At 50.0% G+C, this 12,745-nt stretch overlaps 1 protein-coding gene across 1 annotated transcript in view; it reads right to left on the bottom strand.

The window, feature by feature from the left end:
- HCK (HCK proto-oncogene, Src family tyrosine kinase) overlaps positions 1 to 12,745 on the bottom strand; it is a 44,951-nt gene that overhangs the window by 20,428 nt on the left and 11,778 nt on the right. The window contains exons 2-5 of the mRNA XM_077769344.1: positions 5,628 to 5,742; positions 2,573 to 2,615; positions 2,138 to 2,237; positions 813 to 911 (exon numbers count right to left, since the gene is read on the bottom strand). Coding sequence (XP_077625470.1) covers positions 813 to 911; positions 2,138 to 2,237; positions 2,573 to 2,615; positions 5,628 to 5,741 — 356 coding nt within the window. The 5' untranslated portion in view covers position 5,742. The remainder of the gene's footprint in view (positions 1 to 812; positions 912 to 2,137; positions 2,238 to 2,572; positions 2,616 to 5,627; positions 5,743 to 12,745) is intronic.

The following is a 12,745-nucleotide window of genomic DNA, read 5'->3' on the forward strand; positions in this document are numbered from 1 at the left end:
CTTAACTTTTGGAATGGCTCGTCCTGAATCGGACCTTTCGTCGCCCTGCGGCACGGCCGTCTTTTCACTCGCCAGGCTCACCCACGACGCTGTGAACATCTGCAGGGAGGAACCCTGTCTGAGTCACCTAGTGTCCCCGGCACGGGGCTGCTGGACGCCCAACGGGGGTCTGCTGGGTGCACGAATGGCGTGTAACTGTTTTCAGAGTCAGAACAGACCCAAAGAAGAGCGTGCAGCCAAGCACGCGGGGTCCCAGGGAGCTCTTTGAGGGCAGGGGTGCATCTTACTGGGTCTTGCAGTCCCGTCTGGCCCAGAGTTGGTGACGTGCAGGCACATATTTATCGAATGAACCGAATGTAGGGTGACCGAACAAGCGTGTGGGCTGGCTCGCGTCTCAGAAGGCCATCCTTGGCACGACCGTGTACTTCAGTCAACATTTATTGAGTACCTACTGCATGCCAGTGTGTGCTGAGGATGCAGTCACAGACAGGCAAGGTCCCTGCTCCCATTCTGGCGGGGACACAGTCAGGGAACGTGCCACAGGGACAGGATGGTTTTGGCTAGCGGGGGGTGTTCAGAGGGAATAAAACAGGTCTCCACAAGAGACAGAGGCCCAGAGGGGACCTACTTGAGACAGGGTGGTCAAGGGAGGCCTCTTCCGGACATGGAGGGTGGGAAGGAGCCAGGCAAGCAAGAATCCCTCGGAGGAGTGTGTCAGAGAAGGGAGATAGTGAGTGCAAAAGCCCCGAGGCGGGAACAAACCTGATACAGCCCACGCCGCCTCTGTAGGGCAGGAAAAGTGGAATACTTACTCCTCTATCTCCAGAGAATTGACACGGGCAACGTAGTTGCTTGGAATGTAGCCTTCTTTCCCACTGGCCAGGGATCGAGCCTTCCACCACTCCCCAGACCTGAGGGACACGAGGGAGCAGAGGCGTCAGGGAGCAGAGGGAATCCCCCCGCTCCTCTTGGGCACCCCAGCATTGGCCTAGAATACACCCCACCCCCAGGAAGCCGACAGGGTAAAGGGCAAGGCGACAACTGTCCCGGTCCCCAGCTCTTGCTCCATGATTAGGGAAGGGATCTTTACGACAGTCCCCACTGTGCGTCCGAGGGTCTAGAATCAAGCCCTATCCCTCTGCATTCCACAGCCCACAGCCCTAGGTCTCTGGCCCCACTCTTTTCCCCTGGACTTGCAGGGGTCGGTACTCAGGGTATGGGGCCCTGTGCCCATGGCAGACTCACTGTGGGCCGAGAGCCACAGTGTGACCAAGCATAAACGCTCCCATTCTTGAGCCCCACCTCACAGTGACACTACACCCCCCACTCTCCTCCCCCCTCGATGGTGAAGAGTATCGAGGACTGGAGGTGCAACTCAGAGATCCGGAGATTTCTGAATGCAAACGTACCTCAGCAGGTCTGGTCCATAGATAAACCTGCACCTTAACTATGGGAGCCCAAGGAAGGCCTTTCACCCGGTCACTGCTGTCTGGATGTGCGCTGCTAGTAAGTACCGGCCTCTCTGCTGTGGCTTTCATCCAGGTTAACAGCAAACCCTCTCCTCTGTTATGATCAGGTTCTTATCAGCCATTTACTCCCTACGTTAAGATTGTTGCAGACGCCTGGGTGGCTCAGTCGGTTAAGCATCCAACTTGGGCTCAAGTCATGATCTTCTGGTTCGTGAGTTTGAGTGTCTCCTCAGGCTCTGTGCTGACAGCTCAGAGCCTGCTTTGGATTCTCTGTCTCCTTCTCTCTCTGCCCCTCCCCTGCTCGCACACACTCTCAAAAATAAATATATATATATATATTTTTAAATTTTTATTAGCCTATTTACTTTGAGAAAGACAGAGATAGTGCAAATGGGAGAGGAAGGGGGAGAGAGAGAGAGAGAGAGAGAGAGAAACCCAAGCAGGCTCCGTGCTGTCAGTGCAGAGCCAGACGTGGGGCTCAAACTCACAAAACTGCAAGATCATGACCTGAGCCGAAGCCAAGAGTCAGATGCTTAACCAACCGAGCCACCCAGGTGCCCCTAAGTAGACTTTTTCAGAAAGATAGTCTATCAGGTTCTTTACTGAAGTGCAGAGGAGCGCATGCTTGAGTACTGGAGGTAGCTACGTCTTAGGAGTGGGGAACTCACTCTTCCAGGACCACCATTTTATCTCCTTTCTGGAAACTGAGGTCTTCGTGGTGAATGGCCTTGTAGTCATACAGGGCAACCACAGTGGTGTCGTCAGGACCTGCCGGGAGAGGGACACAGGGTGGCAAGGCTTTCTCTGGGCACCGCCACAGCCCCGAGGTTTCCCATCCCAACAACGAGCACCCAGCCCCGGCGCCACAGAGGGGTCTGACTCATGGTGCAAGTCAGTATCTTGCCGTGTGGGGCGGGATTCTGGAGTTTAAAGCTAAAGCGGTTTTCTCTGGGTTCCTGGACAGTGTAAGAGACACAAAATAGCCTGTGCAAAGTACTCTGGGAGCAACTTAAAGGATTTGCAAGGGTGGTTTTGACTGTTTGGGATTTTTGCCTTAGGCTCTGGCTGAGAGCCCCGCCTGATCCTCTACATAAAATACTTACCCTCCAGTGGCCCTGGTGGGTTGTCCTTGCTGTTGCCAGGCCGCTGCGGGGAAGAAATGGAAGAAGGGGATGAATCCAACAGTGTGTGGGGAGCCGCAGGAGGTCTGTGGCAAGAAGGATGTCATCCCAGCCCTGCGTGTCACGGGAGAAGGACCTGAGAGGGCTGGGAACCTATGCAAGGTCACACGGCACGTTAGAGGGACCACAAAGGTCCAGGTGGCTTGGGTTGTGGCCTTGGCCATACTGGGGGACACCGGCTGTTCCCTCCACCTTGACATATGGTGAAGGGGTTGGTCCAGATCAGTGTTTTCTAAGAGACGTCTGAAGAAACTGTAGTTCTACCAGTAAGTTCCATGTGTAAAGGCGTCATTATGATTATGAAAGAACCTAAACATTCATCCAGAGGGGAATTGGCGTCTACACTGTGGTAGCAGCTCCGAACAGCGCTTAGCCGGGTGGAACTGCATTCCTGGAGCAAGGAGACTTTTAAAGATACATTGTGGAGTGAGGGGCGCCTGGGTGGCCTAGTCGGTTAAGCGTCCGACTTTTGCTTAGGTCATGATCTCGCGGTTCGTGGGTTCGAGCCCCGNTGTGGAGTGAACAAAGCGAGTTCTTCAAAACGATAAACATGATACATTTATACAGAACACACACGCACACATCCTAAATACGTTCTGTGCCCACGTTACTGTATGTGTGTGAGTGTAAATTCGTGGAAAAAGGTTTGCGAGGGTCCACACCAAACTGACAACAGCTGATGCCTCTGGGGACAGGGGACACTGATCAGAAGAAACTGTAGCTTTAACCGTGGCTTGATGACTTTTCTTTTCAAGGGGAATGTATTTGTGTGTTGCGCACTTAAGTGAACTTACAGAAACAGGTGTGGGAAACGATAAGTATGTCTTTTTGGGGAGATTCACAAAGTCCATTAAGGTTCATAAAAGTTCTGAGGACTCCCACAAGAAAGGAGCCTGTTTTGCCCAGTGTTTTATAAACGGATTTGGCCTGGGAACGCTTTCTCTAAAGAACACTTCCTAACTTAACACTGAACTAATACCCTGCAGGAGAACAACAAATGGCTGATAATAGCATCCCTTAAATCTGATGCTCAGGAGACAACCAAAAACTGGTGGGAAAAAACCCTCTGCCTCCCATGGGTGCCAAGCTACAGGGCCTCAGAGAACCTGGAACCCTAGCCACAGGAAGGGCCCAGGGCCACACAGGTTAGGAGAGAACAGATCTAGGAGTGACTTAGGGTTTAGGATGTCACTTCAGAACATTACTGGTGTGAGAAGCTCATGCAATCTCAGGCTGTATTAATAAAGGTCAAGTGTTAGAGGGAGGGAGGTGATTATACCATTACCCGCCCATTCCCAGAATTAGTCCTATTCTAGACAGCATGCTGGAGAAGGGCAAGCAGAATAGCGAGAGGCCAGGAACCTGTGTCTAGTGGAAAATGATTTGGAAGGAATTGGAGGGTTGGGATAAAACCTGTGCCTTTCTCTACTGGCTGTCATGGGCCCAGGGAGTAGATGTATTTGCTCGGGGATAGGGGGTAGATTTGGGAACAAGAAGTAAGGGTTATGAGGCAATAGGCTTCCCTTCAGTCTGAGGAAGAACTTTCTAAGTGCCTGCCCCGGGAAGGAGTCCACCCCCACCTCTGGAGACAGCAAGCAGAGGCCGTGCTTCCCTAGACGCCCTCAGACAAGGGCATGGACCGCAGAATGGACGGAACCCCAGCCCTGGGGTTAGAAAGACGCGGCTCTGTGGCTGCCCAGCTGGATGACCCCCGGGAGGCATTTCACCTCTTCGAGCCTTAGCTACAGTGGCTTTCAAGTGGCCTAAGTCCTGCCTCACAGCTTTCGGTGAGGACTAAGGATGCAGAAACGCTTCACCGGTGCCTGGGACTGCCTTAGTACCGTCACCACCATTACAGGTAGTGTCCTGTCAACACCACCGTTACTAGTATGGCCGCTCTCTATTACTATCACAACTACGTGGCTCGTGGCACTACTGTCGTGGTAGGGTCCTCTCCCCAAGGAGACAAACAACAAGAACTTCAAGGTAACCCGGCTATGCGCCTACATGACAACATCCTTCCTGACCTTGTTACACGAGACCACTTAATCAGACTACATGTTTGTGTGTGGTCCCACACACGGGAGACAAAGAAACAGAAAATGTGTTTAAAAACTACGCCACGTGGCGCTCGGGACTCAGTTCTTCGGGGACGAACCCAACGGAGCAGTGTCGGCGCGAATAAAGAGGCTTCCTGGGAAAAAAGCCTCGGCGACACAACTCTCTGTGCAAGAACCCTGCTCCACTGTCAAGGCACCACCGCTACCGCCATCACCACTGTTACCGCCCTTTACTACCACTCCTCACGCCATCTGGCTTCCGCTCCCACCGCCGGGAACTTGCACTGCCCAGGTTTGAATCCTGTCTCTGCCCTTTACTGTCCCTGTGGGCTTCAGCCCGTTATTAAGCTCTGTGTCTCACCTGTAAAACGGGCATAATAAAAACCGTGACCTAGGGGTACGGTGAGGCTCTGAGGCGTTGGTAACCGTGCAGCACTCAGGCTAGTGCTTGGTTCAGCATAAGCTCTGTTTAAGCAGAAGGCAAGGAAGCAAATACCTCTACTACTATGACCACTAGAGAATCTCTTATTTACTGTTCTTGCTGTTACTATTATTACTACAATTGTTATCACGGTTATTGCTATATTGTTACTGTCACTACTTCAACTGTTGTTACTAGTCGGGTCACTCATAATTCTCAGCACTGCTGATGCTACTGCCCAGGCTTGGGGCCTCTCTCGTGCCCTCTAGGACCTGGTCCCTGGTGCCCAGGATGAGAGGCCAGAGCCTGGGCAGCAGAACCAGGAGTGATGTCATTGCCTTGCGTACTCAGAGCAGACGTATCCCGGAGTTAGGGCGCTGTTGGTGAAGGGTAACCTCCATGCCAACCCAAACACGCCCTGCTCACCCTTGGAAAAACCAGAAGATGTTAAGGCAGCCCACAGGCTACTCAACTTCCCTTTCTTCCCCCCACTCACCCGCTTGCCCGCAGACGTAGGATCTGGCACATACAGAGGGCTGTGCGGGGCACTGGGCTCCGTTTTCGAGACCTTGCCTCTGTCCTGGAGGAACTTGGACTTCATGCATCCCATCCTGCAGCAGAGAGAAGGGAAGTGAGCCCAGCTTGCCCCGAGCCCCACACACAGGGGAGGCTTGGATGCTGAGTTCTAGGCCTCCAGCCCCGNCCCGCCAGCCCCACTCACCCCACCCTTTCCACAAGGAACTCACTCTGCCCTTTCCACTTCTGGGTTTCCCCACATCTGCGTCTGCCACATACCCACACAGGGCTGACAAGGTGTCATAGTCATGCTACCGAGGACCCCTGCCCCGGGGAACTTATTCAGAGAACGAGTCATGAGGATCATCAAAATTCAATACGCAGAGCCTTGGAGCAGTGCGGGTGGTAGGCGCCACGGGTCTGGGATCAGAAAGCCTTGAGTGGACACGCGATCCCTCCACCCCATCGACGTCTCACTTGTCATTCGCCATGCTCGCCAGTCTCAGTTCCTCATCAGCAAAGTGAGGATAATAATAATGTAGCCTACTTGCAGGATGTTGGAAGGATGAGAAAACATGTAGGCGGGCAAATACTCAGCCCAGCGTGGGGCTCAGAGCAAACAGTAAAGTGAAATTACACTATTATTACATATTACAATTTTATATGAAACGTCCAAGGTGAAGTCACATTGTATGGCTCAAACAACCCAGCTAAATAATAGTCAAGGCATCATATTCCTTAGTATTATTTTATAATTGCCTTACACAAGCTTCCTTCCTCCTCTCCCCCCTCTCTCTTTTTCTTTCTTCCTTCTTTTCTTTCTGTTGCAGGTTTATTTGGTCATTCCCTCCTTTGTTCACCCAGCAAACATTTATTGCATATTTTTCAAAGCCACGAATAAGACAAGCAAGGTCATGCCCTTATGGAGCTCACCCTGGAGATGAACGGGAGACACAGACAAAAAAACCCAGGTAAACAGATACATAACAAGATAAATGTAGTGAACCGTGTGAGGACAATTCAAAAGGATGTGCTAGAAAACAACAGTGTAGGGCTACTGTAGACAGGATGATTGAAGACCTGTGTCTGAGGAGGTGACGTCAGACCTGGGATCTGAACGGCACAAAACAGCCAGTCGTGTAACACTCTGAGGAAACAGTGTTCCAGGCAGAGGGAAACAGCAAGTGCAAAGGTCCTGAGGCTGGAATGTGCTTAGAGAGAATAAGGCACTGAGAGGAGGCCAGTGTGGCTGGACATCACAGGCATGGAAGAGGAGTGTGGTACGGCACAAGGCTGCCACACCTTTTACAGCCAGTGAGCAATCTGGATTTGATTCTTTTTTTTTAAATTTATTTTTTAACACTTATTCTTTTTTTTTTAAATGTTTTTATTTTAGGAGAGAGAGAGAGACAGAGTGAGCAGGGGAGAGTCAGAGAGAGAGGGAGTCACAGACTCTGAAACAGGCTCCAAGCTCTGAGCTGGCAGTCAGCACAGAGCCCGATGCGGGGCCCGAACCCACGAACTGTGAGATCATGACCTAAGCGAAAGTCGGACGCTTAACCGACTAAGCCACCCAGGCGCCCCAATCTGGATTTGATCCTAAAGATGATGAGAAACCATGTAAAGTTTTAACCAGGAGGACAGGATTCATTTGCACCTCAAATAATGGCTGCCATGGGTGAGGAGTATGGACTGTAGGAGGCAGGGCAGGGGACCTCGTCCACTGCAGGAGTTCGGGCCTGAGACGGTGGTGGCCTGGCCTGGGGTGGTGACCATGGAGGAGGTAAGCAATGGACAGATTCAGGGGGACATTTGGGAGGTAAGGCTGACAGACTTCGCCAGTGGGTTCATGAAATTTAAAGATACTTAAAGAAAACATGTTTACCCGATCAGAGTCAAAACTTAGTCCTAAAAAGTGGCAGAAATGTTTTATTTCTTATCTCAAAATGCCCACATGTATTTGTTGAGAAGACAAGCCATAAACATCCACATAAGAGAGTAATTGTTTTCCTCATCTCTGCACAATTACACATTTTTTCTAAGGCAATTGGAACTCAGTTATACTCATCTGGGTAAAATAAACATGTTTGTGGCTTAAGGAAAAAACATCCATATTCCTAGGCTTAGTGGAGTTACTTTAAAAAAAAAAAAGATTCTTTTTATTCACAAGGATGCTTTTGTCTGTCCTGGTGGGAACTGGCAACGATTTACCACTTTAAGACTTAAGCTCCATTTGCCCACTGGGGATAAAGTAAGGACTTGATTCAGACTCCTGGGGTGCTGGATCATTAATTTGAAAAATTATCACAATTAATCACTGCTTTATAATGTACTTGCATGCATTTAAAACACCCTTCTTTGATTTGTGTTACGTATGTATTAGAGTTCTGGAAATAAGACGCATAGGGTGTGGTTCTGTATGGGATACAATAATATCACATTGCATATATTTTGATTACAGAAGAGTGTTCTGGAAAGAACACTGCTGTGGAATGCAGGACAGGTCCTTCGGCTTCCCTGGGCTTCCCTGACGACCTCTGAATGTCATTTATGTCATCAATTTACATATTCAAGATGGCCACAGGGTCCTGAGCCATAGGTCTCTAAGGTCCTCATGTTGGCGCACGATCCAAGGTCACCTCTGTCTAAGAAAGGATGGTGACAGGGGGGTGGTGAGCATTGAATGTGTTGATAAATGTAAAGGTTCTTGGCACAGAGCAAGCACTACAGAAAATGTTACCCATAACCAATTCTGTTTACTAGCAACCGCTGACCTGCCCTGGGGGATAAAGCAAAAACAGATGACAATTCAGAAGAATTGTCCCCACAGGCTTGGAGGTACAGCAACACTTAAGAAGTTAGCTTTTTTAAAGTTTTTTTTTATGTTTTTTATTTATTTTTAGGAGAGAGAGAGAGACAGCGTGAGCAGGGGAGGGTCAGAGAGAGAGGGAGTCACAGGCTGAAACAGGCTCCAGGCTCTGAGCTGGCAGTCAGCACAGAGCCCGACGCGGGGCTCGAACCCACGAACTGCGAGATCATGACCTAAGCGAAAGTCGGACGCTTAACCGACTAAGCCACCCAGGCGCCCCATTAAAGTTTTTTTTTTAATTTATTCTTGAGAGACAGACAGACAGAGCACGAATGGGGGAGGGGCAAAGTGAGAGAGGGACACAGAATCAGAAGCAGGCTCCGGGCTGTCAGCACAGAGCCCCATGTGGGGCTTGAACTCACAAGCAGTGAGATCATGACCTGAGGTGAAATTGGACACTTTACCGACTGAGTCACCCAGGCACCCCTTAAGAAATTAACATTTTAGGGGTACCTGGGTGTCTCAGTCAGTTGAGCGCCCAACTTTGGCTCAGGTCACGATCTCACAGTTTGTGGTTTCAAGCCCCGCATCAGGCTCTGTGCTGACAGCTCAGAGCCTGGGGCGTGCTTCGGATTCTGTGTCTCCCTCTCTCTCTGCCCCTCCCCCATTCATGCCCTGTGTCTCTCAAAAGCTAATAAATATATTTTTTTAATGTTTTATTTATTTCTAGGAGAGAGAGAGAGACAGCGTGAGCAGGGGAGGGTCAGAGAGAGAGGGAGTCACAGACTGAAACAGGCTCCAGGCTCCGAGCTGGCAGTCAGCACAGGGCCCGACGCGGGGCTCGAACCCACGAACCGCGAGATCATGACCTAAGCGAAAGTCGGACGCTTAACCGACTAAGCCACCCAGGCGCCCCTAATAAATATTTTTTAAAAAGAAGTTAACTTTTTAAAATAGGAAGTTCCCATTAGTTCAACTTTTGCACAATAAAATACTATTTTTAAAAAGTGATATGCTGGCAGGAGTCAAATTTGCCTGAAATGTGACAGTCCCCCTAAACCAGGAGAACTATTCTGGTGTAGAACGGTCTCAGGCATGCTCATTTTCATGACCACCAGACCTAGAAATGTAATGTGAGCCATGTACGTAATTGAAAATTTTCTACAGCCATATTTTTCCAGGTAAAAAGAAACAAGTGAATTAATTTTACGATACATTTATTTTTCCCAATATGTGAAAAATGATTGACTTGTAACCCATATAAAAATGCTTCATGAGGGGCGAGTTACTTAAACCAGTCACTGGCTGGCTCAGTGAGTAGAGCATGCAACTCTTGATCTCAGGGTTGTTGAGTTTGAACCTCACATTGGGCCTAGGCTTAAAAATTAAAAAAAAAAAAATTTAATGTCTTTATTTATTTTTGAGGCAGAGAGAGACAGAGCTTGAGGCAGGGAGGGGCAGAAAGAGAGGACGACAGAGAATCCAAAGCAGGCTCCAGGCTCTGAGCTGACAGCACAGAGCCCAACGCGGGGCTCGAACCCACAAACCGTGAGATCATGACCCGAGCCGAAACTGGACGCCTAACTGACTGAGTCACCCAGGTGCCTCAAAAATAAAAATTTTTTTAAAGTTACAAATTATCAGTGAGATATTTTATACTTGTTTTTCTCCCCTAAGTCTTCTAATCCCAGTGTGTATGTTCATGCTTAGCACACCTCACCTCCATTACGACTTGCCAATGTTTCAGGTACTCCATAGCCAAGTGGCTGGGGCTCAAAGCTACTGTATCGAACGACGCAGACATAGAACATTTCCATTATTGCTGCTCCTATATATACCTGTGTCCCTCAGCTCTTGGTTTTGGCTCAAGTCATGGTCTCATGGTTTAGGAGTTCGAGCCCCACATTGGGCTCCACGCTGACAGTGTGGAGCCTGCTTGGGAATTCTCTCTCTCTCCCTCTCTCTCTGTCCCTCCTCTTGTGCACTCTTTCTCTCTCTCTCTCTCTCAAAATAGATGAGTAAACTTAAAAAAAAAAAAGATATATAGGGGCGCCTAGGTGGCTCAGTTGGTTAAGCCTCTGACTTCGGCTCAGGTCATGATTTCACGGTTCATGTGTTCGAGCCCCACATTGGGCTCTGTGCTGACAGCTTGGAGCCTGGAGCCTGCTTTGGATTCTTGGTCTCCCCCTCTCTCTGCCCCTGCTCATGCTCCGTCTCTCCCTCTCTCCCAAAAAGAAACAAATGCTTAAAAAATGAGAGAAAAGGGGCGCCTGGGTGGCTTAGTCGGTTAAGCATCCGACTTTCGCTCAGGTCATGATCTCGCGGTTCGTGGGTTCGAGCCCTGCGTCGGGCTCTGTGCTGACTGCCAGCTCAGAGCCTGGAGCCTGCTTCGGATTCTGTGTCTCCCTCTCTCTCTGACCTCCCCTGCTCACGCTGTCTCTCTCTCTCTCTCCTAGAAATAAATAAAAAATTTTTTAAAAATGAGAGAAAAAAAAGTAACAGAATGCCTGGCTACTGTGTGTGATCAGGGTGAGGACCAGTGGCAGCGTCGCAGAGATACTGTTAGAGATGCAGACTCTCACACCCCATCGCCCAAATCAGAACATGCGTTTCAACAAGGCCCAGATGAACTGTGCAATCATGCTAGTCGAGAAGCAGTGAACACCTTTTGCTCTTGTTTCCTCAGCATCCCTCCCTCTTCTGATAACAGCACTGGGATTTTCCTCAAGAAGCCAGCCTTCTCCCACTCAGTGCAAGGTGTTTCAGGAGGCTAACCCCACTCTTGCCTTCAGGGACTGACCACTTGATAGAGGTCTGGCCAATCAGAGGATTCTGTGTCCCCCTGGCAACCAATGGTGGTTGAGTCAGTTACAGGTATGTAAGTGACCCTAACTGAGGCGATCAGAGTTGGCCCTGGGATTTTAGTGGGGAGATTAGGAAAAGGGCACTCTGTTTCTATAAGGATTGCAGATATAAATGTAGATGTAGGTGTAGACGTAGGAAACTGAAGCTCTTGGGAGCCATTCTGACATCCTGAAGCAAGGGACCATGGTTGTGTGAGGCCATCACAGAGGACAGCAGAGCTGAGCAATGAAGACAGAGTGATTCCTGAAGACATGTATGAACACCTGAAGCCAGCTATGCCTGAAGCTTGCCGACCTGAGGACTTTTCCAGTGCATGAGCAAATCAATTCTCAATGGTCTAATACAGTATGAATTGGACTTTTACCGTTCATACCCCAATAGTCCTCACTGCTTCTCACATCTCTCCGTGCCATGATCTGGACTGAATGATCCAGGGTCTCTGGGGATGAGGGCCTGGACTCTGCATCTCTAACAATTTTCGGGAGATTCTTAAACACGCTAAGATGTGAGATCCGCCAGCGGAGTGGAGTGGGGCCTGAACTCGCGGTCAGAATGCTCAGGCTCAGATCCCGCTTCTGCCCCTGACTGGCTATGTGCCCTTAGGTAAGTCACTTCCCCTGAACTTCATTTCCTGTCCCGTAAAATAGGAGGCCCTTGCTTCCTATGTGACGGGGATGTTAAAGGCTTTTGAAAACCTCTGAACACGCGATTCTTGTCTAATTGTGGTTTGAAAGCAGGCTCGGAGAGCAGAAGTTGCCGGCCTGGCCCCGCACTGGCTCAGAGCTGCTGACCCCCCGCAAAGGCACTTCCGCAGGTCGCTGCCCAAATCCTAGAAACTGAAACTCACTTCTTCCCCGCTCAGCTTCTGTAGGCCCTACATGGAAGGGAATTGAGAAAGCTCAGCTTGCTTGCCCTGGGAGCTTCCCACGGTCACCCCATGCAGGCCACAGAGCCCCAGAGACTGCTCTTGTATGCTAAGAGTGAAGCCCAAGGGAGGGAGGGAGACCATTTTCAAGGAGCTTTTAAAAAGGGTCAAGCAGAGGCCTATCGGGGGGCTGGAGCCAAGGAGCCCTGGACTCTGGTTTCGCCTCTACCACCAGCTCATTGTGTAAGCTCAGTCAAGTCCCAGCCTCTCTCTGGGCCTCAGTTTCTCCAAACATGAAGCGAGGTGTTGGATAAGCTCTCCGAAGGGGACAGCTATAGTTCTTTCCTGCACAGTCTCTGCTCCCTCTTCTTCTGAGAACAGCCNTCTGGTTTCGTCTACCACCAGCTCATTGTGTAAGCTCAGTCAAGTCCCAGCCTCTCTCTGGGCCTCAGTTTCTCCAAACATGAAGCGAGGTGTTGGATAAGCTCTCCGAAGGGGACAGCTATAGTTCTTTCCTGCACAGTCTCTGCTCCCTCTTCTTCTGAGAACAGCCCCCCCC

This window comes from Crocuta crocuta, unplaced genomic scaffold (assembly GCF_008692635.1).
Source record: "Crocuta crocuta isolate KB4526 unplaced genomic scaffold, BGI_CrCroc_1.0 scaffold445, whole genome shotgun sequence".
Classification (NCBI taxonomy): domain Eukaryota; kingdom Metazoa; phylum Chordata; class Mammalia; order Carnivora; family Hyaenidae; genus Crocuta; species Crocuta crocuta.